The 25,042-nt window shown below is 40.4% G+C and overlaps 1 protein-coding gene across 4 annotated transcripts in view; it reads right to left on the bottom strand.

The window, feature by feature from the left end:
* LOC115659877 (neurabin-1-like) overlaps positions 1–25,042 on the bottom strand; it is a 74,693-nt gene that overhangs the window by 36,018 nt on the left and 13,633 nt on the right. For all 4 annotated transcript variants that reach the window (XM_030580611.1, XM_030580610.1, XM_030580613.1 and 1 more), the window contains exons 5-13: positions 24,649–24,753; positions 24,305–24,425; positions 23,579–23,728; positions 21,809–21,862; positions 19,307–19,536; positions 9,821–9,917; positions 9,559–9,742; positions 5,162–5,313; positions 1,564–1,897 (exon numbers count right to left, since the gene is read on the bottom strand). In XM_030580611.1, coding sequence (XP_030436471.1) covers positions 1,564–1,897; positions 5,162–5,313; positions 9,559–9,742; positions 9,821–9,917; positions 19,307–19,536; positions 21,809–21,862; positions 23,579–23,728; positions 24,305–24,425; positions 24,649–24,753 — 1,427 coding nt within the window. The remainder of the gene's footprint in view (positions 1–1,563; positions 1,898–5,161; positions 5,314–9,558; positions 9,743–9,820; positions 9,918–19,306; positions 19,537–21,808; positions 21,863–23,578; positions 23,729–24,304; positions 24,426–24,648; positions 24,754–25,042) is intronic.

The raw sequence follows: 25,042 nt of genomic DNA, 5'->3' as shown, positions 1-25,042 counted from the left end.
TTTGGAAAAGGCCAGGCTATTACTTAAACTTTGCAAGAGTTAATTTACATCAGCTAAATGAATAGCTCTAAGGTCATGGCCCAAGGAAAGGAGCTAAACTTGCAGTACCCGTACAGATCAATTTTTCTAAAATATGTACTCTAATTCAAATAGGAATTATTTCAGGGAACTTCTGTGGCCTGTACTATACAGGAGGTAACAGATTATCACAGTGGTCCTTTCTGGCCTTGGAATCTAAGACTCTATTAAGGACAAATAATATGCTTGAAATGTATTACTACATTACCCACAGATTAGCTCTTCTGCATACCCGGACAACTGATATGGCTCCTTTATTACTTATGTGGAGACAATGTCTTAGACTCCCTGGAATTATACATTTGAGACTCTCCTCCTTTGGAAATAGATAAACGGAGGTGTTTAATTTAAGCTTTTCTGCTCTCTGTATAGATGCTAAAGAACCTATGACACTTAATATAAGAAAAGGGGATTTTATCCCAGTAGTCTTAGTCAAAACTTCCCCCCTCCCTACTTAATATACAGCATACCGTCTGACTGCAACTGCCCACCCTAGCAGGGAGCTTGCTATTTTTCAGCAGTGCTATACGTACATGATTTCTAAAGTGTTTTTGGATCTTTTAGCATGAGAAGCCTATCAAAGTACTCTGGCTAGGCTAGTCTGTTATTTTAAAACTTGAAATACTGTGATAAACTTAAGGCAAACCAATGTTTGGATATATACTTGAAAATATTTCAGAGGGAGAGACGTGGTCTAAGGAGACTGAACACAGGACTTTGTGCTAGAAATCCATGATTTTGATACAGACTCTCAGGCCTTGGCAAGACAAATTCTGTCTCAGTTTCTCCTTCTGAAAAAAATGAAGATGTATCAACCTAACAATGCTATGAGGGTTCAATTAATATTTGTAGAGCACTATTTTTCATAGTTTTAAGTATTAAACAGAATCTTCATTTTCCATTTTAGATGCAGATTACACAGTAATTAGCATGATACATATTGTACATATGATGAATAAGAAAGTCCAGTGTCTATAAAAAAAGGAGTTGTATCAAGAAAACAGGAAACAGAGTGGTACCCTAGGTGTCTAATGCTTAGATTTTGTCTTCTAACTTCAAGCTCATGTTGTGACCCCAAAGCCTGACATGAACTGAAGTCAGAGTACCATTTTAATTATATGGACTTTAAGAAGTCTTGCCCCCCTCTGCACAGAGGTTGCCACTATTAAAACATCTGTATCTAAACCCTGTTCCAAAAGAACATAACCCACAACATCTCCATTTTGTAAAACTTTCCTAACCTTGCTACAGTATGGACTAGGTATCCTGAATATCACAGTAGTACTACCTTCCTAAAATTTTTAACTAGTCTCATAGCATACAATTAATCTTACACTAAGAATACATTTTACATTAGAATAAGTAGCTTTTCCTTTTCTAGGCAGATAATTGAATAGCTACTGTTCAACACTAATTAAAAAAAAAAAAAAAGAGAGAGAGAGAGTATTTTGACCCAAAGGCCCTCAAAAAGCCTTTATGACTTACCTTTGGCCTCTCTTCCTCTCCCTTTTGATTCTCTGTGCCTAACATTCTTGGAATATGCTTGGGGAGAACTGGGAGTTACATCATCACTGGGAGGAGAGTAAGTAGTACTTGTGCTGTTTTCATTGCTTGGTTTGTGTGTAGGAGAAGAGTGAGTGGAAACAGAAGGACTTGACTCTAACAAACTCTCTGTGCTTTCCACTGGTTCAGACTTTTCAATCCTTTGATCTGCATCATTCAACTGGGATAAAGTTAGCTTTTCTGTTACTTCGAAAGACTTGACTTGACATGCTGAACCAATTTCTCTATTGTGGATAGCATCATCTGTATCCTCATCCTATAAATATATTTTAAAATAAAAGAGGTTATGGTAAATATACTATTCAATTGTGCAGTCATAACATATATGGTAAAAGCTTTTAAAAAAATAAAGCATTACAAAAATCAAACTTAATATGCCAAAGAAATTATGTCGACTCTTTTCTGTTTAAAACATAGGAGTTTCTTTTTCCTCAATGCACATGGAGATTGACCTTATAAACTACCTTCATTGTAATACAACATTTTAATTTTAATAAAAACAGACTTTCCATATTCCTCAAGCTTTTATAATCTGGGCACACAGATTATACTGAGATAAGGGGCCTGCATACAGACAGACAATTATACTATCACAGTACACAGAGAGCAGTCATCAGTAACTAAATTCTGATTTTATTAATCACTTAGAGTTATCATATCATCAACTTTCTCCTCTTTTTACAGCTTCAAAAACCAAAATTTCCTCTTCATCTAAACCAGTGAAACCCTCAGATATGCCTTCGTCATCTCTTGAAAATGGTGATTTCAGGAATTGTGTCATTTTCCTAGGCTCCTCTCGGATCCAACCTAATAATTCTACTAAAATCATTCAACTCCTGCCATGTCACACACGCCTGAAATTCTTTAACTGGCTTCCCCGCATCAAGATCACATTTTTTGACCTGACCTTAAAGGCTTAGCCAGAATGTTCTACTCACAACTCCAGTCTCTTTCCGTTCTATTTCCTCTCTCAGTTTTCCCAGTCAAGAAGCCCCATTTTTTGAAATCTGGTCTTTTTGACATCCACAGTGTGGAGAAGGGCTTCACCAGAATACACATGCCAGCACACAAAGAATGCTGACAGGACATTAAGACGCAATGCCTACATTCTCTTAAGAAGGAAAAAAAGAAAAAAAAAAAGTAAAGCAGTAACTATGGCCTAAAGCTCACCTTTTGCAAGCTAAAGTCACTGCCACTAGGATAATGACTTTCCACATAAGAAATGTAAGGTCACAGAAAAGGAGCTGTCATCAGTTACCAGGACTGCACAAATATGCCACAATACAGAGCTGCATCATTGATGGGTCAGTTTGTCTAAGTTAGAGAACACAAGCACTCCCAGCCTGTGCGGAAAGATTACCGCCAAGCATTTCATGAAAACATGGCACCAGTGCTCAAAAATCACATTTTTTTTTTTTTTGCTAAACAAACAACGACAACAAAACCCCACACAATTTAAACCGGAATTGACAAAGAAAGGCAAATAATTTTAGAAAAGGATATACTATGAGCCAGAACTGACGTAAACACTCAGGTACAAAGAACTCCTTCTCCAGAAGAGGAAAGCAAAACTGGCTTGAAACACATGGGCAGCAAAATATATAGCCGGCTATGTTCCCTCTAAGCTGTGCAGCTGCCAAAGAGTCAACCGAGTGCTGCACACTTGATTAGCAGAGACGTGCACATCCGGCAACATATGTTCAGGTGCCCTTCCTCCCGCTGCCCTGCAGCTGCATTACTCCGGCCCTCTGCCTTGGAGCTCCGGCCAGCTGCTCCCCACGACCGTCCTGCTTGCTATGCAGAGTGAGGGAAGAAGGAGGTGCTGATGTCAGGGTGTCCCTCTCCTCCCTACCCACATACCCCATCTCTGCAGAGTGGGGAAGGGGAGATAGGGCTCAGAAGCAGGACAGAGCTGCAGTGATCTGAACGAGCCTTCTGGTGAGTGCCTCTCTGCTTAAAGGAGACAGTGCACACTTCCCCAGCGCACGTGCGCACACACACACTCTTTCACATTCACCTCCCAACACATACTTGTGTTATTGTTTTCTTGGTACTTCCTGCAATGCATATATATCCTCTATAATTCTATTCTTTAAAAGTGCTGTTATTTTAGTTTTTTGAATGGTGTATGCATTTAATAATTTCATTTCTCTCTCATGCTTAAATTTAATTGAGTAGTGAGTTCTAAAATACCTAACTTGTCCTGGCTGGAGTAATTTTATATTTTTAAAAAGTTACCATAGGGATATTATATTCAGGTTTTCTGTTTCTACTGGTGGCACACCTCACCTCAATTATTGGTGCACATAAAATTCATTTGGCAAATGCATGGAAAATATTAGAGGGAACATTGATAGCTGGGGTGAACAACATGTAATGTCTGCTAGTGGGTTTGGTCCATGCGCTACTCAGACTACTGCTGCCTGATATGGCCCAAAAATGGTCTTTGAGCTTTGGAAGTTCTGTTGGTTTTGGGGCTAAGAGAGAGAGCATTAATCTAGGATTGGAAAACCTGTTTCTGGTGGCTTCAGACATAGATGTCTAGCTGCTGTCTAATAAAATGGTCAAAATGATTACTGGCTAGAGCTATGCCTTCTCGTTTCCTGAGTTAGAGAAGTATGAAAGAATAAAGCTGTGCACGCTATTACAAAGAAGATGAAGTTCCAAGCTCATACAATTACCAAGAGCAGTGATCCATCCAGGCAATACTCAAAGAACGTAAAACAAGGAATAGAAACTGAGAAAGCCTAGCCACACTTAAAATTTTACTGTTTGCAATGCAAGGCTAGACAATAAAATGATTTGAAGCTAAATCATATTCTCTAACATGTTTTAGAATACTATACCAACACCCTCTTTCTTGTGGAGTCAAGTGGCCTTTACACAGAGGAGACAGATTTTATTTTAAACTAAATTTTGGAAGACATAACAAGCTATAAACAGAGGATTAAAGGTTAGCAAGCAAGCAAGCATATTTCAAATAGAAAAATTACCAGACTACTTGTTTAAATTTATCACTTATATTCACATTAACAGTTGTTTTTCACGAAGACTGTTTTTAAAGTTATGCACAGAGGGTGAACTTTGAAAGAATTGTTCACCCAACCTAGCATGAGAATCTGTGATACTTCTGCACCATCTGAATAAAGCATGTCCACGGTTCTTGGTGTGCTGCATTTCCCCCTGCAGTACTGCAGTATTAAAAATAACGTTTATCACAATAATATTTATACTTATTTTCCCACACTTACCTACTTTATATGCTTATTGAAAATATTAAATACAAAATAAGAATCATCATACGTTTAGCTGATTTGATCTGGTTTAATTTAAGAAACATCATAAAGTTGTGTATTGAACAGCTTACACATTTCTAGCTTAATGATAAATAATTCTTTAGAGGATTTACTGATTCTAGTCAGAAGTCACAAAGTAGAAATTACTTTTGTATAGTTATTTTAAATGGTGAATATAAATGAAAACAGTGTACTGAATATATATTATACATAGATATCGGTACCTGTAGAACTGATTTCTGCTGTCCAGCTCCAAGAGATTCTTTTAGCTTTGATCGAGAAGGTGGCTGACGTTTTACTTTCAGAGCAAGCTGAGCTTTTGCTTTGTGGGCACTAGTATCTAATCTTGGAGTATCCCCCATAAAAGTATCAAAATCTGCAACAAACAAAATAAATAAATACTTACAAAAAGTTGTGCCAGGAAAGTTCTCAAACATATTAATCTTAGCAAAAGCCAAGTATTTTCTGTTACTTTCAGTATACATCTTCAAAAAGTAAACACAAATTTCTCTCATCTGCTAATTGTTTACCATTATGACAATACCATTTTATATGAAAGGTGTGTCCCTATATCTGTCAGTCAGAGATGTGGCAGCCAATCTGAAAGTAGGCTCTTTCAGTCTCTTTTCCTCCTACAAACATTTCCCCACTCCCACCTTCCCATACCGGAGCTGAGAATTTCCAAAACTGCAGAAAAACAAGTTAGGCTCCTCCACGTTTTCCAGAGAGCCATCTTCCCTGAGCATGACACCTAACTGGCACCAAGAGATCATGAAAATCTGAATCTTACTTGCAGATTCTGACAGCTTCTGGGCAGGAAAGGAGGGGCATCTGGGTTCAGAAGAACCAATCTCAACAGTTGTAAGAATGGAGTAATACATTGGCAGTAACTGATCTGTAAAACCCTCTTACCAAAAAACTGGTAGTCCACCGCCATCCAAGATGGATTTTTGCTCTCCAATAAACCTCCTGAGTGTCTTAGTGAGGTTGGAAACTAAGTAGCCTATTCCTTGAGGGAAAACGCCATTAGGATTTCCCAAGGAATGAGAGGGAGGAGTAGGACAAAGAGCAGAGAAAGGAAAATTAGCATTCAGGAAGTCTACTGGGGCTGTGGGGGGGGAGGGGTTGAGAGAGGAAGAGAGATTTTCCCATTGAGAGGCAGCACACAGGTCCCTGGAAACAGTGAAGAAGGAGGTTAAGTGTCCTGCTTCAGAGTCTTCTTTGGAGAAGATAGGAAGGGAGCCCCAAAGGAGGAAGAGATGAATAATCTAAAATTAACGCAAGCAATGGCCCTGAGGTGAAATCTCTCAAGCTGATGAACAAGGAGCAGCCTGGGATGTCTCAACATCCAGGATGATCCTTGTTGTGATTCTCTGAGCTGGTGTCCTCCTCTTTAATGTCTGGTTCTTCTTCTGTTCCTAGAGTCCCGAAACTGAAAGAGGCTATTAGAGTATGGTAGGGGCATCTTATTCAGAGTCAACTATGTTCCCCTTCTTCCTTGTGCTCGCCATGGCAGAACTGTAGAAGTAGTTTGGGGAGAAGATGGACACACTGAACAGTAAGGACTCAATGCAGGAGTTGAACAGGATGGGCTTTTTTTTGGTATCTCTGCCCCCGTCCCAATTCTTTTAAAAGTCTTAAAACTTCTTCTGCTTTGCCAGAGCTCTGAAGTACATGGTCTCAAGAAAACACAGCCACCACATCTAAAGACTGGGCTACTGCTGCTGTTCCAGAAAGAGGCAAGAGAATAAATGGCAGAAGTCAGCCTGCCTTTCACAGATGGGAGTGGGGGAAACTAGGCACAAAAACTCTAACTCTGGATTGGTTTCTACGTGCTTAACAGATGAGAGGACACATGTATATTGGACACATGTGACAAAAGCTGGTAACTGCCACAGATGCCATATGCACTGATATACCGTTACACGTTAAAAGTTGAACATTTCAGCTGTTCATGCCAACACCTCAGGTTTTGTTGTTTTTTTTTAAAATGGGGCTTGCATTTCTCCTCAGAGGAGACCATCCAGGAACTTTGAAGGTTGCAAGTTGAGGGCAGTGTACCTGAGTGTCTGTAGAAATTCTACCCCATAATTTTTTAAGAATCATAACAATGGCAACTCAAATCCTATAAAATATGGATGTATCAGAAGAGGTACTTCTAGTAGAGATAAGGAGGTATTAAATGCCATAGTACAAGGCGTGATTAGTAAGACCTCATCTAGAATCCTCTGTACTGTTCTGGTTATCCATGTTCAAGAAAGATGCATTCAAACTGGAACAAGTCCAGAGAAGGACTACTGTGATGATCAGGAGACTGGAGAGTTTATTTGAGAAGAGATATCATTCTCTCTATAAATACATCAGGAAGGTAAAAACCAGTAACAGAGAAGAAATAGCTGAAGGATAATGTTGGCAGAAGAACAAAAGGGTATAAAACTGGCTATGAATAAATTTAGGCTGGAAATTAGAGGAATGTTTCTAAACATCAGAGGAACGAAGCTCTGGGGCAGCCTTGCAATAGAAACAGCAGGGGAAGCAACCTACACAGCATTAAGATGGCGTTTAAGTTTGTGAACTGGATAACATGTTGGGGTTGCCCAGAACAGCAGGGGACCGCACTCGATAACCGAGGAAGTACCTTCCTGTCCTATGCTCAGCACAGAACCTTTTTTGTTTCAGATTTTTTTAAGCCTCAGGTAGCAGCTAACTGCAAATCTCTCCCCTCTACTCCTCCTACAAACACTCCGAACTACACAAAACTTCTGAAACTGGTATGGTAAACTTTGCAAATCCCAACCCCATAGCAACTTTTTACAGGATGGTCTTATGTTATCTTTAAGTCTCACCAGTTTACCCTAACAATTCACTGGCCTATTAGACCAAGAATCATCATCAACTTAGGGTAAAAGTTCTCAACCTTTTCCAGGATCCCCTTCCCCTATTCAGTACTATGGAAGGGGTAGGATGGTTTTGACCCCTTGAAACCGGTTTGCAATCCCAAGCTTTAGAACTCATGCCTTTCGAGTATTAAAAAGAAGCATTCTCCCCTCCCCCGTGAGTTCTATTTCCACTTTTTTCCTCAAATACCTTGTATTTGTTCAGTTCCACTCTGTCCAGTGTCTAAACTGGCCCCTGCAGCTAACGTGAAAGGAATCTACTGCAATTCCTAACAAACCCCTAACCAGTCAATCAAGACCAAATTTGCACATCTTCATAAATAAAGCTGACCAAAGTCAAAGTCATCCCAATAACCTGATGGGAGTTTAAACATCTTTCCACAGGTATTTAAAGGGAACTGCTAAGTGCTGGATTTCCTGGGGTAGACAAAGCAAAGCAAAAACTAGAGGAGAATGTTACATTCGGTCTCTCCCCAGGGTTAGCATTCTCTCTCCTGCTCATTTCTTTGTATCCGAAGAGATAAGACATGGTTAAATCAATCACATATAGATAGTGGAGTACAAAACAAGGACAAATAGGAGACTCGTAAATATACATGAGCCTAGAAACAAAAAAGGTCAGGCAATGTTTCCCATTGGAATATGCATATGAGCATACTTTGATTTAGACAGACGAAATATTCATATGGCCGACAAATTTTCCATCCTGTAAAACTTTTAGGCATGAATTTGTTTAGTCATTTAGATCCAGCACCAAAACAAGTCCATCCATCCTTCAATACCAAACAAACAGATGTAGATTCCCTGAAGTCCACAGACTGTGATTGGAACAATGCTTTCCACGAAGATGTGCAAAGCTATAAATAAAAAAAGATGATCCTTTAGAAAGATTCTTAGGAAAATTGGATAAGCCTTCTGATCACCAAACAGAAGTTCAGGAAATGGGATAACACTGCATTAGAAGCTTCTATCAATTTAAGAGTTTCTGGAGAGCCGGTCAGATCTCAATATTTGAGTCAGTCAATTGGGTAAAGTTTAGTAAATAAACTCATAAGATCTTCACACTGAAAGGAAAAAAAATTATTCCATTCAGACTTGATGGTTTTATGACCTGGAAACTGCATTCCCAATGAGGACACATGATAAATAAAGTTACCTCTATCCAAGAAGTCAGTTTCCTGGAAAATAATGACCCAAGATGCTAAAGAAAGCAAATACACTTCCTAAGGTTGTAGCAAAGGTGTTGCCAAAAATGCCTCTCTTTTTCCTTTGTGTCTGGTACAGCATTCTGATAAGATCCCTATCACATAATATTGCCCATCATGTAAATCATCCTTTTCTAGTACATTAAGAAAATATCGACGAGCCATTCAAAGTAAAACTCAACGCTTGTTTAAAAAAAAAAATTTTTTTTCCAGGGTACTTAAGCAAATACATCAGTGTCCAATCTACACACTTCTTTTCATCAAGATATGTATAATGCTCCATTAAAAAGGACCACAGTCAACTTTGTGCCGATCACTTCCCACACACAATCCCCAAAATCCAGTATAAGTACAAAACAATTTTGTGTACTATATGGTTTTTAACTTTTTTTTTTTTTTAAACACACAAACATAGCTCTCTTCCACCACACACCCCCCTATTAACTTATTTGGTTACAGCTGATACTTTAAAAACCTGTGATAATAAAACTCTCTAATCTCTATTACTGCTCAACTTACCAGTATCTGAAGAAACTAATTTTTCCACCGCTGATGACTCTATTTCTTTTGTATTTTCTTCTTTAATCTCCAAACATTCATTTAGTTTTTCTGGACTTTGAGAGCCAGTGTCCAGCAAAATGCTACTGCCAATCATACAAGGTATTCGCTCATATATTTTTAATTTGTTCTGAAGCTCTGAAATCTGCAAATGTTAAAATTCAAAGTTAGATGCCACTTCTCAAAAATGAGAAAACTGTATTAAAAATATTATATTGCCTACCTCCTCTTGCAATATGTTCAGTTGCGCTGCATGTTTCTTGTCTCTTTCTTCAAGAACCTTTGTATGATCCTCTTCTTTTTTCATAAATTCTATTTCTCTAGTAGGGGAAGACACAATTGTACTGCAACATTAGAAGGGTTTCAGGTGATAAGGAAACATATTAAAATTGGTTATTTATTGAATTAATTATACTTGTTGCAACGTCACTATTTAAAAACGGCAAATGGCCATCACAGAACTTCCAGTAACGATGTTCATTATTTTTGTAAGCCCACTCTCCCCTCAAGTATGTGCATTATAAATACCAGGAAAAACTGGAGTTATAACTGTAAAGTTTACTCCGGGCTGAAGTTTAAAATGCTATATAAGGTCAGTGGCACTTTTTCACCCTTAAGATTCTTTAGAAAATTCCATTTGGCTATTTTTAATCTGTAAAAATTCAAACAAATATTTATGAGTATAAGTTGTTATGTGGATATAGAAGCCAAACTATTAGAACTGCTCTGCTTTTTCCTAAGTTTTACATAAGTAAGATGGTGCAGCTGCCAAAAGTATTCTATATGCATTCCATAGGTTGCAATAGGGCTCCACAGCTAAGCACCAATATCCTGTCAACTTCCTTTTTCGCCCATCCGAGTGAGTATGTAATGGCCTGCAGTTTATGCAACAAAAATTATTCTGAAATTGCCTACCAAAGAAAGCAAGCAGGACAAAAGCAAATTGCCCCACGGAAGCGAGGGAACATCTTACAGTGAAACAAAATGCAGCAATACCACTGTAAATCAAGCAACTAAAAGAACCTGACTGAAAATAATAATCCAGGTCAGCCAGAGAGCAGTAACAGCGTACACAATGCAGTGTGGAGCTGAGAGCCAGAATGTAAGCAGACATATTCATGTTATGTTTGAGCTCCAGAGCAGGGAAGCTTCAAAGAACAGAAGAGGGATCTTTCAAGAGACTCTTAAATTGTGTAAAAAGGCACAGGGTAAGAGGCAGTAATTCTAGATGTGCGTAGTAAACATCACAGACTACACTCAGAGAAGGAGCAAGTGCAGAAACTGCATTGTACGCTCACAGCAACTACTCAAAACATGCCACAGGTGTGTTTTGCACTATCAGACACTTCCAAGTGGACTTTAGGGATAGCTCAAATTTCAGTAGTCTACCCTGGAGAGAAGAAAGGCGTTAATGACCATTGCTATATCTGAATAAGAGCAGACTATTCATAGTCTCTTAAGATGCTATGGCTGATATTTAGATACCAATCACAGACTGAGCTGGAGATCGTTTTTGGCTCTATCAGGACTCACTATGGGGACTCATGGACCTTTTCTTAGAGGCCTAATGTGAATGGCTCATGGGCAGCTCCTTGGGATCTCCTCCCTTTGAAGTACAGGGTTGTGGCGAGGTCTCCTGCTGTGGCTCAGGTGGCTGAAGGGCAGACTCTGTGAGTAGGAGTTTGAGCCTCGGTTCTCTGTCTTTTCTGGATCTGGGCTTCAGTTGCTGACACAAACCACACTTCTGTGGGATGTTTCTCTCCCAGGTAGCAGATGCACTGAGAGTGTCCGTCAGTCACTGGGCTTCAGTTGCTGACACAAACCACACTTCTGTGGGATGTTTCTCTCCCAGGTAGCAGATGCACTGAGAGTGTCCGTCAGTTCTTGAAGCCCACAGAGCCCCCTAAACCGGGGCTTGATGAAAGAATAAAGTCTTTTCTTTTTCTAGACAATGGCCAAATAAAAATGTAAGGAAAATCAAAGGAAGAAAAGAGATTTCAGAAGGAAACTAAAGATTAGCAATTCTAAAAAAAGTTAATCCATGAACGGACAGCTAAAGTGCAGTCTCTAACTGAGGTGATTGAGAAGGAACTGAGAAGCGTTCGCTTACACACACTGGTTACCCTCAGGGCAGAGCACAGGGTGGGCTGAACAGACACTGCTACCAGAGTTCTCTGATTAGCAGTGCAGGGATGCAGACATACCTACAGTGGAGCACCCACAAGGATACTATTAGAAGAAGAAAGTTAAGTAATCAATACTTAATTGATTAGTATATGCCCCATTATTAATTTATTTAGCACCTAGGAATGTCAAACAGGGATTATGGCCCCACTGTGTTCAGCACCATGCAACAAAGAGTTTCTCTTTCGGAAACATCACAGTTAGAAAGAAACTATGGGAAAAAACAGGAAAAATATTAATGCAACTCTGATGTTATCTGATTAAAATATGACCATATAGATCATTGTTGCAACCACTGTTATATACTTGCAACATATCTTATGCAAAATGTGGCATGTAAGAGGTCTATGGAAAGATTATGATTTGCTGAATATGATTATGCTATGTGTATGCATGTATCATTTTTGTATTTTAATTTATGAGTATTGGCTCTATACCTGTATTTCAAATGTTTGCCCCTGCGGTAATGCCCACAAGGTATTTAGCCTGCACATCTTGAAGGGACTATTCAAATTAAGTGACTCATTAAAGAACACTTAACTCACAATGGAAGACACCTATCCACTGTTAATGGAATTTCCTGCCAGGACTAAGTCAAGTCATGCATGGACATGTGACTTGCTCATGTCTCTCCAAACTCCATCTTGTACCTATAATTATCCACTAGCAGTGCTGAGGGCTTTGTTTGAAACAATGGATTTCTCTCCACATGGCAGAAGCTATAAAAAGTCCTTGAAACACCTCCATTCTGCCTCTTTCCTGCTCAAGCCTCTGGACCATTGGTGGCAAACTGTGGTCCCGCGGCTCCTGTCCGGCCCCTGAGCTCCTGCCCCAGGAGGCAAGCCCCCGGCCCCTCTCCTGCTGTTTGTTCACCCTCCCCCGCAGCCTCAGCGCACCCCGCCGGCGGCGCAATGCTCTGGGCAGCGGGCTGCAAGCTCCTGGGGCAGCACTGCTGCAGAGCCCAGCCTGACCCAGTGCTCTGTGCTGCGCAGCGTGGCTGTAGCGCTGCCAGCCACCAGTACTCCAGGCAGAGCAGTAAGGGGCAGGGAGCAGGGGGGGCTTGGATAGAAGGTAGGGGAGTTCACGGGGGTGGATAGGGGTCGGGGCAATCAGAGGGGAGAAGAATGGGGGCATGGGTCCCGGGGGGAGGGGGGGCGGCAGTCAGGAAGGAGAGAGGGGTTGGATAGGGCAAAGGGGGGGAAATCAGGGGACAGGGAGTGGGGGGTGGGTGGATGGGGCAGGAGTTCGAGGGGGCCATCAGGGAACAGGGTGGGTTGGAGTCCCGGGGGACAGGATGTGGGGGCAGCCCATGCCTCTCTCCCCTAACTGGCCCTCCATACAGTTTCCGAAACCCGATGCGGCCCTCAAGCCAAAAAGTTTGCCCGCCCCTGCTCTGGGCTATTAACTTATACTAATGGGAGCATTCCAACCGAGGGACTGATTACTTTCCAATGATTTGGAAGCAGCCAGAGACTTGACTCAAGCCAGCAGTTTATTCCATCACTGCTACAAGCATGAACCAAGAACTTTGCATTTATTGTATGTATTTGATTCCTTTAACCTATATATAAACACCTTTAGATTTTAGATACTAAAAGATTGGCAACAGCATGATTTTGGGGTAAGATCTGACTTGCATATTGACCTGGGTATGTGGCTAGTCCTCTGGGATCAGAAGAACCTGTTATTTGATTAAATTGGTTTTAAAGAACCATTCATATACAAGTCTAGTATTTTCGGTGGTGATACAAGGACTGGAAAGTCTAAGGAAACTGCTGTTCTGACTTCTTGTTAGTCTGTGTGTTGAAACAGAACTTTACTTTTGTTGCTAGTTTGGTATATCTCGTGGGAGAATAACCACTAGTTTGGGTGTATCTGCCCTATTTCTCAGCAGTTTGTCCCGAATTTGGTATTCTCAGTTGGGATCCACAAAGGCACAGCTACAGCAACAAGGATGGAGAAAAGTATTTAACCAGTTCAACCCACCACTACATGCAGAAGTAGTCAGGTTTTTGTATTTAGGAGTGCTGAAGCACTTTGTTATCACAAAGCCAACCCTCTCTGCACCTCAACATGCTACCCCTTTATTTCCCTCATCCCACTAGATGCATTATTACATCCTCTTGTTGCATAACCACTGGCACCAGCTATCAGTCTATTCTTCAGCAGGCTGCAGAGTAAGATAGATGTCCCTGCTGCAAGGTAATTCCCAGATCGGGTAGGAAGTACACGCTAGCTCTGATCGACCTTGCATGCTAAAAATAGCAGTTTGGCCATGGCAGCGCAAACAGCAGCTCAGGCTAGCAGCCCAAATACATACTGAAGATCTCAGACAGGATTGTACTTGGGCTCCTAGCCCATGCTGTCGTAGCCACAATGCTATTTTCAGCACACTCCCATTGATCAGAGAGTTAGTGTGTGTACAGCTACATGAGCTGGAAATTGCATCTTCCAGCTGCAAATATAGATAAGCCCTAAGGCTACACACTTTCTTTGGTATAACTGTGCTTCTTGGGGTGTAAAAAATCCACCCCGGAGCGACATAGTCATACTGACCATAATGCCCTGTATAGATAGTGCTATGTTGGTGGGAGAAGGTGGAGTTATTGAGCTGACAAGAGAGCTCTCTCCCATCAGCTCTGAGCATCTGCACCAATGCAAGTTTGTAGTGTAGACTTGTCCTAAATGTTACAGTAAGTCAATTAGTAACTCTGGATTGCTCCCCACCTTGTGTCCTAACTTCCCCTGCATCTGACACACAGGAAGAGTGAGAGTGCGCGAGACTTGCCCTTTCATTATCTGAAAAAAATTCAGGAACAAACAAGATAAATACAATTCTGGAAATCAGCTAAAGGCCATTCTCTCAATATGATAGGGTGAATGAGTTGCCTCCAAATATTTCAACATTTACATATATATATTCTAACTACATACCAAAATTACATTAAATGTGTTAAGGTTTCAATGTCAATCATTCAGAAGTTAGAAAACACCAGAAATGAGATTCCTCCTGCAGTCTTAATTCACCCTGTGTGCATATACAGCCTTAATTACATACTATCCCCATCCCCTCATAACAACAGGATCCCTGCCTCATTCAATACATGGATGGTGCTCACTACATATTTCTTTTTTATCCTTATCATTCAGTGTATAGCCACAGAGGCTATATTTATCACATCATTCAGACTCATCAATGAGTACCTTGTCATAGACAGTCAACACTGAATATAGTATCATTGATTGGATTTTTATGGTGATTATCACCATATTACCTGAATGCTTCACAATTTATTTTCACATTTCGAGAGGTAAGGTGCAATTATCATCAACATTTAAGAGATGGGGGACTGAGGTACAGATTAAGGGCAAAACCTGTCAGCAGTATGTACTATAATTCTGGATGTTCAATTTGTGATATCTGAAAAATCAGGTCCCAGAGTATTCAGCATTTCATAGCCCCTCATATGTTCAAAACACAGCTCCCATTTAGTACATTTGTTGTTGAGAGTGCTCAGCACTTCTACAAACCAAGCCCCAAGTGTCTCAAGATAAGAACCCAATAAACAAAGAGCATAGTTAGTGGCTGGCTGTTGAACATTCTAGTTTAGGTGACTTGCCCAGCTGGTCATATAGAAAACTGTTAGAGAGAGAGAGAGAGAGAATCCGCTCTTCAGGTAGTATTCAACTGCCTTAACCATGAGACCATCCTCTCTCTTCCTGAAGTTCTCTGCCTCTTTCACTACACAACTTCCAATTTTTGCAACAAATGAGGCAGAGGTCCTATAAACAACCTCTTTCAATACAGAACCCCAATTCAATCCGTGTGCCACCATCAATTCTATGAATGAGGCAGGAGTATTGAGGGAAACCATATGGATCATGCAATTAAACACTACCATAATGCATATGCACAAAGGGCTGAATTAAAAGTTGCATAGACAGCCTTAACTCTGGTATTTCCTAAGTTCTGAGTATTTGACTTTATAAACTTAACATTCTTTTAATTTATGATTTTGCATTCAATTTCCTAAGTTTTTAAACAAGCAAACTGAAAAAATAAATTCAATCCTGTGGAATTATACTTATCCCCATATGGGTCATTATAAGCAATTTGGGGGCAGGGACTGTCTTTTTGGTTTGTGTATATACCCTCTAGCACAATGGAGTCCTGGTTCATGACTGTTGCTCCTATGGGCTACAATAATACTAGCACAGGTTGAAACTTTTAGAGCCACACAATAGCCTTCTACCACTTGAAGTAACATAGTATTTGGTAGTAGTAGTAAGTTATCAGCCATGGGGACTAGCCATAAGCAGAGGATGAGACACACTTTGCCTGCAAGTCTCACAACTATTTGCTAGACAGTATATGAATGCTGGGACTTAAGAATCCTGGGTTCTGTAAGGGAGTATGTCTATTGGTTATGGACCCATCAGCCCTGTCCCCAGCAGTACGTCCCCTTCTGGCACTACTCCTGTGTCCCCAGTTTTTATCTCAGCTTGTCTCTGTGCCCCACTGCTAGTATACAGCCTGACCCATCCCTCGCTCACAATATGATTCTTCTCCACCTTCCTGTTTTTTTCCCTTCCGCATTTGAGTCAGGCTGTTCCTGTTTTCTCCTCCATGCTGCTGAGACACCAGCAGGGAGAACGCTGCAAGGACAAGAGAGATAGACAACCTCCCTACTTTCAGATCCAATGCCTGACATCACAGCAACCAGGAGTAACAACTGAAGGAAAGTCTTGCTCAGGCCATGTCTACATCTAAAATTTTGCAGCGCTGGTTGTTACAGCTGTATTAGTACAGCTGTATAGGGCCAGCGCTGCAGAGTGGCCACACTTACAGCAACCAGCGCTGCAAGTGGTGTTAGATGTGGCCACACTGCAGCGCTGTTGGGCGGCTTCAAGGGGGGTTCCGGGACCGAGATAGCAAACCGGGAAAGGAAACCAGCTTCGCCGCGGTTTGCTCTCTCGGTCCCGGAGCCAGCCAGCAAACCGCGGGGAAGGAGACCTGCTTGCTCGGGGTTCCGGGACCGAGAGAGCAAACCGGGAACGCCGCGGTTTGCTCTCTCGGTCCCGGAGCCAGCCAGCAAACCGCGGGGAAGGAGACCTGCTTGCTCGGGGTTCCGGGACCGAGAGAGCAAACCGGGAACGCCGCGGTTTGCTCTCTCGGTCCCGGAGCCAGCCAGCAAACCGCGGGGAAGGAGACCTGCTTGCTCGGGGTTCCGGGACCGAGAGAGCAAACCGCGGCGAAGCTGGTTTCCTTTCCCGGTTTGCTCTCTCGGTCCCGGAACCCCGAGCAAGCAGGTCTCCTTCCCCGCGGTTTGCTGGCTGGCTCCGGGACCGAGAGAGCAAACCGCGGCGTTCCCGGTTTGCTCTCTCGGTCCCGGAACCCCGAGCAAGCAGGTCTCCTTCCCCGCGGTTTGCTGGCTGGCTCCGGGACCGAGAGAGCAAACCGCGGCGTTCCCGGTTTTCTCTCTCGGTCCCGGAACCCCGAGCAAGCAGGTCTCCTTCCCCGCGGTTTGCTGGCTGGCTCCGGGACCGAGAGAGCAAACCGGGAAAGGAAACCAGCTTGATTACCAGAGGCTTCCTCCTTCCACGGAGGTCAAGAAAAGCGCTGGTGAGTGTCTACATTGCATTACCAGCGCTGGATCACCAGCGCTGGATCCTCTACACCCGAGACAAAACGGGAGTACGGCCAGCGCTGCAAACAGGGAGTTGCAGCGCTGGTGATGCCCTGCAGATGTGGACACTCTCAAAGTTGCAGCGCTGTAACTCCCTCACCAGCGCTGCAACTTTCTGATGTAGACAAGCCCTCAGACACTGCAGCCCTTGGCTGCAATATACTCAGGGAGCATAGAAAGTTTGGAAAATTTTGCTTCCATCTTATAAATAAATCTGTAGAGTATATGTGAACAGCAATTTTCAAAAAAGGTTAAGTTGACCAAATTTGGATGGATTTTCACAGGATAAAAGGCAACTCTCTCAACACAAGAAAATGTACATGCTAATTTCAAGTCTGTCTTCCAATGTGAATGTACCCACGTCCACCCCCTACACACTACTGTAATAATCTTTGTACAAGTATGCCTGTAAGGTATCATTTGAAAATTCATAATTTGCTGAACAAGAGAGTCCTAATAAAACATGTGGGGCAACGTTGTATGTGAAGTTAAGATTTCCCTGTATATTAACAACACATGTTCCAAAACACAGCCCTACCCAAACAGAAGTTGGCAAAACAGGTCCATCCTAAACAAATGAATGTGTGCTCTGCTTAATTTGCATTTAAGCAGTAATCAGAGTCATCAAGCAGGAAGGGGACAGAAAGGAAGCTCAAACAGATGAGAAAAAAGGAGCAGGGAACATCCTTCTACAGAAACTTTGTCTCCTGATACCCAGCTGGAAATGTTTTTCAAAAGGGGTACAGACACTATAAAAAGGAAGACACCCTTCTCTCCCTTGCTGCCCATGGCATTCACAGCAACCAGGAGTAACAACTGAAGGAAAAAGTCTTGCTCAGACACTGCAGCCCTTGGCTGCAACATATTCAGTGTGCATAGGGTTAGGGTTAGGGTTGAAGCACTCATTGGATTCTGGGAGAAGGGGTCCTGACCTAAGAAGTTTTGTCCAAAGACTGTTGAGAGCATTAGTGAGAAAACTTTGAATTTAACACAGTTTAAGATAGGCACCATTTGTGTTTTATCTTTCTTTTTCTTGTTACCATTTCTGACCTTTTAGCCCCATTACTTGTACTAACTTAAAATCTCTCTTTTTAGTTAATAAAACCTGTTTTATCTAATCCAGTGTTTTTAAATTGAAGCATCCGGGAAACTCCATTAGTGGTGGCAAGTTGTGTGCATATAATTTCTATTAAAGAAATAACAGACTTTATATAAACTTGCAGTGTCCTGGAGAGGGCTGGGCAGTACAGGACATGCATATTGGGAGATGTGTGTGGAAAATCTAAGAATTAGGATGTGTTGGGGTCACCCTGCAGGTTGGTGAGGTAACTAAGGCTGATAAGAGCTGGTAAGAGCCAAAGTGTGGCTGTAGCACACAGAGACATAGCTGGAAGTGACTTGCACGCTGGAGGCTGTTTATGTGCAATCCAGGCTGAAGGCTACAGCAAAGCATTTTGAAGGGCATCCCAGGTTAGAGGGCAGACGCGACACAGCTATTCAGTCTGGATTGTACCATGGTATGTCACACAACTAAACCGCTGTTGGAATTTAACATTTTCAAAACAATGTATTTTTTCCTACCCGCACTCACAGAAACAGCTGAACCATTTTGCTGAAACTCTCCCTGCAAAAAAATCAGCCTTTGGCAGACTAGTGGCATGGAGAAATTCAGCCTGATGGTTAAAGTTTGGAAGAATTATAAGCAACTGGAAACAAGATCTATAATGGAGAGTACTAAGCAACCTTAACTAGCTCTGCCTATGTCGGGCAGATGGAACCAAGAAAAGACCAGTTTTTTTAAATCTTTTCATGAAATTATTTCACTTTAGTGTACTTACTTCTGTTGATAATCTTTAAGTAATTTTTTGGCCTTGTTGTATTTCTTCTCCAGGGCATCATACTGTTCCTGGGTTTCTTTAAGATGTTCATTTACGGTCTTGCATAAACTTTGTGCCTCTAACCAATAGGTCTCCAACTTCTTAATTTTCTCTTTGCTCTCTTCTAAAGTTTGTTGAAGCTGGGATTTACTTGACTCCCATTCAACTTTTTCAGCTTCAGTAGTTTTTAACTTAAAAGGAAAACATTCAGAACAATCCTTAGAACTATATCTTAAGATAAAAGTTAAAAATAAAAACAGCTGCTTAAACAAGCTTAAGTGGATAATAGTGACTAACTTACTAAACAAATCTCAGCAGTATTAAAAGAAGACCTTGAATAGGTATACAACCTTTCATCCAGTAGTACCTAAAATGTTTTAAGTCTCTTTATATAGATATCACTTCAATACATCCATCACTTTCCATGCTGTGTGAGTTTTAGAAATAAGTCAAGAATCTCCCACATGGTACAGAAGTGGAAGAAACACACAAGACAACTGGCCCAGCCTATTTCCTTATTAGTGTACCTTCTTGCCAAACAGATATCAAAATAAGAAGAACCCTGGTTTTCAGCTTATATTAACCTTGCTGGATATCTAATTTTCTGTTAACTTTTCTGAGACAAGTCTACCTAAAATAGCAGAATAAGCCAACTCGTAAATTACTACTTGCTTTTCAATTCTGATCTTAGACCATGCACCTAATGGACACCACATTTCCACTTTAAAGCCAATGAGAGTTTTCTGCACTGTTTAATTCTCAAAAAGAAAGCAAGAAAAGGAAGTCATTCTGGAAAGTTGCTAGCAAACATGCAAGGAAAAAGGTACTGAATCAACCTCTAGCCCTAGAATGCCAACAGAATATAATACCTAAGATCTTTTATCTATAGCAGCAGTTCTCAGCTAGGAGTCCGGGGGCCATAAGCAGGTTTCAGAATGTGTGCCAAAATAAGCCAGAGAGCCAGGCCGGTGTTAGCCTCGCTGGGGCTCATGACAGAAAGCCGAAACCCAACCTCTTGAGGCCACAGGCAATTGCCCTGCTTGCTACCCCTTAATGCCAGCCCTGATTTTTAATCTACCATATATGCAAAAAAAACAAAACAACAAAAAACAGTTGTGACAAAGCTGGGACGTGGAGGTTTTACAGCATGTTGGGGGAAGGCCTCAGAGAGAAAAATGCTGAGAACCCTGATCTACAGAAGGTACAGACACACAAGAGACTACTGCTCAATATGTTTTCTCCTTCCCCTGCCTCAGTATTTTCCTACTTGTTCTCTGATTCCCTAGCAAGTTACTAAGGCCCCGATCCTGCAAACAGGTCATCACATGTGGAATCCCTACACTTTCTCAAAGCCCAACAACATGAGGCCAGCTGCATGACTGGGACCTAGATTTATGTTTCTATTGAAGTTTCCTGTTTAATTTTAGTATTAGCAACATTTTAGTGTTCATTCTCATGTTTGAGTGAGAAGTACTGTCTTTTTGGTTTAAAAATAATTCTCCTCTTGATTTCCCTTCTGTCATGTTGGAATGTAAATGTAACAAGTTAATAAAGAAATGTTCTATAGTTCCAAATATCTGTGAGCTTAGTAGTGTATCTGCACACATGGCCATGGCCCAGTTGTCTAACTTTCTGTGCTGAGGCTGAAAGACATGCAGCATACACCATTGTCACGTGCACAGGATGCTGATGAATGCCCTTCTGGAGACAGCAGTAAATGGCCAAAATTCATCAGAACTGGTTGTAACCTGGCTCACGGAGAAGAATCAGAGAGACACGCTGCTGTACTTTCTCCATGCCCTAAGACCAGTATTTCTACACATAAGAAAACGGCTGCTCACAGCTCTGTCCCCACCTCACCCAACAACATGGAAAAGAGGAGACAAAACGTCTCTTTCCCAGAGCAACCAGAAACTGTAAGAATGCTGAGCTAGCCCTCAGCCCAAGAGAAGTTATATGGCATGCCCTCTCACCCAAGAAGCTTGTGTATTTGCATTGTGGGGAGGTTGGCTGGGGGAATCTCCACCCCAGTTCCCCTTCCTATAACACTCCAAAAACTCTTTCCTAGAAGTGACCACTGCCCCAAAGTATCAAATACATCCACTGCTCTCTAATTTCTACACAAAGGCACCTAATTTTTATGAAACACTAATACTGAACTGAGGCAAATTTCTATCCATTGAACTATTCAATTCAATAAATTCTACTTTAAACAATATTATTCAAGCATTTTATCCTATTATAGAATTTCTTCAATCTGTCACAGAATTCAGTATTTGTGTAACCCAGAATTTAGGTTTACAAATGTGTGTCTAGTGTGCCCAAAGTACATGGTGCCCTAGTCTTAAAATAGACATCTACTCACCTTCACTTGGTTTCCAACTTTTTCCTCCTGTAAACATTGTTCATGATAGGATTAATGTGAACATTAAACATTGCAAAACTTTAAAAGTAGTAACTTACTCTCTCTTTTAGTTGGTTAACTTCAGCTGTTGTTACTGCATGCTTTAATTGTAGCTAGAATGAAATGTAATAGTTTTGTCAAGAAATATACAGAAAGATATTTGAAAGATTATTGCAAGTTTGTTACTAAATATTTAAGGCCTGATTCTCCTCTCACTTAAGCCAGTTTTACATTAGTGTAAATCCATTCACTTGCTCAATGAAGTTACTCATGATTTTCACCAGCATTAAAGAGGAGAACCAGGCTCTGTTACTTTACATGTTTTTCCAAAATTAAGCTCCCAATTTAAGTAGAAACGGTTTATGGGTCTTATGATGTTCATATTTGTTATTAAAAAAAAAACAACAAAAAACCAAATCATGACCATCTGTATTTGAAAAGTTCACAAATTAATTTATGGAAATGGCTAAGAAAAGCAAGCAAATTAAAATCCTGTTTGAAATGAAGTGAACATGCCAAAAACAGTGAAAGTCAGTAATGCTTTGTAACTGGGCAAGTAGTAAATGCAGTCAAGTGAAAAATACAGTAGTGCTAGGTCTTTTTATTTAAGTTCATAAAGACTATCATGAAGTATTTTTACATGAAGCCGTATGTTAAGGAGCAAGACTTTGGTATCAAGAGATTTCAGTAGATTACAGGGGTACATAACGGCTTCATTTAAGTCAAGAACACAGACAATTACAACAGTATGTCTTCAGAAATCTACTATTAAGTATGCATACATAAGGGCGATAGAAATTTGTTGAAGACAACCTCTTAGCTCTTAAATCTCACCTTAGAGGCACAGAATACCAAAAGTATGTTGAAAAAAGTGAAATTATGAGTTTGAACACTTGATTTAGATTCACGATCAACAGAGAATGGATTTCCACCTAGAGTCATTTCTCATCATATCCCCAAGTACCCCATAAGGTATTTTATGCATGGATGTCCCATTATGGTCTAGTAGATTCTCACCATGCTTCCCTAACTTAAATAACATTGGAAGTGGTCTCCAGTCTGGAATCCAAACTCCTTCAGTATCACCAAGAAAATCAGCTTCACAAATCCTCTAATAAATCCAAACCTCATTGGAAAGTAAGTAGGGAGAAGCATGCACCACTGCCACCACAGGGTGACAGAGCTCTTATGCAGAGCATATTTTGCCCAAAAAGCAGTCTGCAAAAATCAACTTGCACATACTTGTTTACAAAACAGCATGTTAATCATGTTATGGGAAAGGGCTATAGTTCAGATAACCTCAATTTTTGTTTAGTGTATAGGAATAATATTCCTAGATTTGCTTCATATACTCTTAAGAACTCCCACACTAAACTCATGCGGTAAACAGAAGAATCAAGCCAAAGAAGATAGTTACGCCTATGTCTGGAATATGTGAAAATAAGTATTAGTTTGAGTTAAGTAGAAAAGTTGATACATTTATATGAGATTTATTTTTACTTTTATCAGCTGAAGCTGGGACCATGGTACACTGGGAAGGCAGTATAAACAAAGCCCTACAGTTTCTGATAGTCAACGTCTTTTGATCCAATGCTCTGGCAGCTTTTTTTTTAAGTTTCTGAAACATTTATTTTGAATTTTATGTACGTCAATTTTGACAAAATCCCCAAATTTGAAAGGTCGTTTACAAGAAGCCTTTTCTTGTCAGAGGAAAAAGAAGAATATGATGAGACAGGGCACAAAGGAGATTAATACCAACTTTAGAAGACCCAGATGCTCTTCGATACACCACATAAGATTTGTAAGAAACTTAGGCTATGTTATTGTACCTCTTTAAATTTAAGAAGAAACTGTGCTGAATCCATATCCAGTGGCAAATTCATATCTTCATTTTCATTTTCAGGAAGATAAAAGACTTCCACAGACTTTCCATGTAAATGTGACTCAAAAGCATCCTCATCCTCATCATAATCATCATCCTAATAAGATATAAAAACATTACTTTACTGAAGTAAAGCATAGACCTTTCTTTAATGGCAAAAACCTATTATCTTAAACATACAGTCTTCAAATAACCCAAAATCATAATTACATCACTTCTTTTGACTAGCAATTGTCCTCTTTCCCTTGTTGATTGAGCAACTTATACTTATAATGTACTGTTAAGGTTATCTGCAAACATTTTACATAAAAATTGCCCAAACAGGAAGGGCAAATAAGAAACAGCTATCCCAAATGATAGTTGATTTTTAATATTTAACTTCTTCTCTTCAGGTTCCCTTGAAGTTTTCTCCCAGAAGACTGTGTCCTGCTCAGATAGGATACCAACCTAAGGCCTGTTGAGAATGTATTAAGTGACATTATTATATGAAGTGATAGTTCAAAGTTTATATGTTACTATTATCATTTTTAATCAAGTTGCACCTTTTCACTTTTATCCCTTGGTTGTCTGGTTCAAAAACATTTAGTCCATTTTCTGTAAAATATTTCCAAGTCATGATTAAAAATACAGACTTACTTTATATACTATATAGCTATTTTATTGGTAGCTATACCTGTTCTGTATCATCTCGGGCACAGTGCTGCTCATATAGGCATCTCTCTTGCTCTAAAGTCTCACTGATAAGACGAGCTACTTCACTCTGAGTCCCAGGTTTCTCTCTTCCAATTAGAAACCTATAAGGAAAAAAAAACAATTAAAAGGTAGTACAGGGCAAGTGTATGTTTAATATATGGTAGCCTGTTACACTGTTGTCTTTGGTGACCACTTATGTTAAATTTATATAAAAACATTTTACACAATTTGCTGCTTCTTTCCCTTCATCTCTCTGTTAATGAACAATTTATTCCCAATTATTTTTTAATTATAAAAATATATACATATATAAAAAACACATACCTCACGCTGCCTTTGGTGTTTTTTAGCACAGTGGCTGCAAAAAGCTGAGTTACTCCTACTAAACTTATACCATCAACCTCAACAATCTGATCATTTACTTGGATTCTGCAAGGCAAATCATTCAATATTTAGCAATAAAGCTGACAAAGATTTTCGTTTAACAAATTATCTGCACAATGTAAATTGAAATTATTATTAATTCTATGTGATAAATATCCCTTTAAATTCTGCAGTATTTAATTTGACAATTTGTTTAGCCTCAGGTTAACAGCTAAAACATTGATCTCCTGTCCCTTGACTCCTATGAAGTTAATCTATTTTCATGTGTTTTATATTTGCCTTGATATTTTCAGCAATTTACATTCTTTCTGGCATTTCGGGTTGTCAACATTAT

The sequence above is a fragment of the Gopherus evgoodei genome, chromosome 11 (assembly GCF_007399415.2).
Source record: "Gopherus evgoodei ecotype Sinaloan lineage chromosome 11, rGopEvg1_v1.p, whole genome shotgun sequence".
Lineage (NCBI taxonomy): Eukaryota > Metazoa > Chordata > Testudines > Testudinidae > Gopherus > Gopherus evgoodei.
Note: the sequence above shows the minus strand (reverse complement) of the source record. Positions and strands in the feature narration are given on the sequence as shown.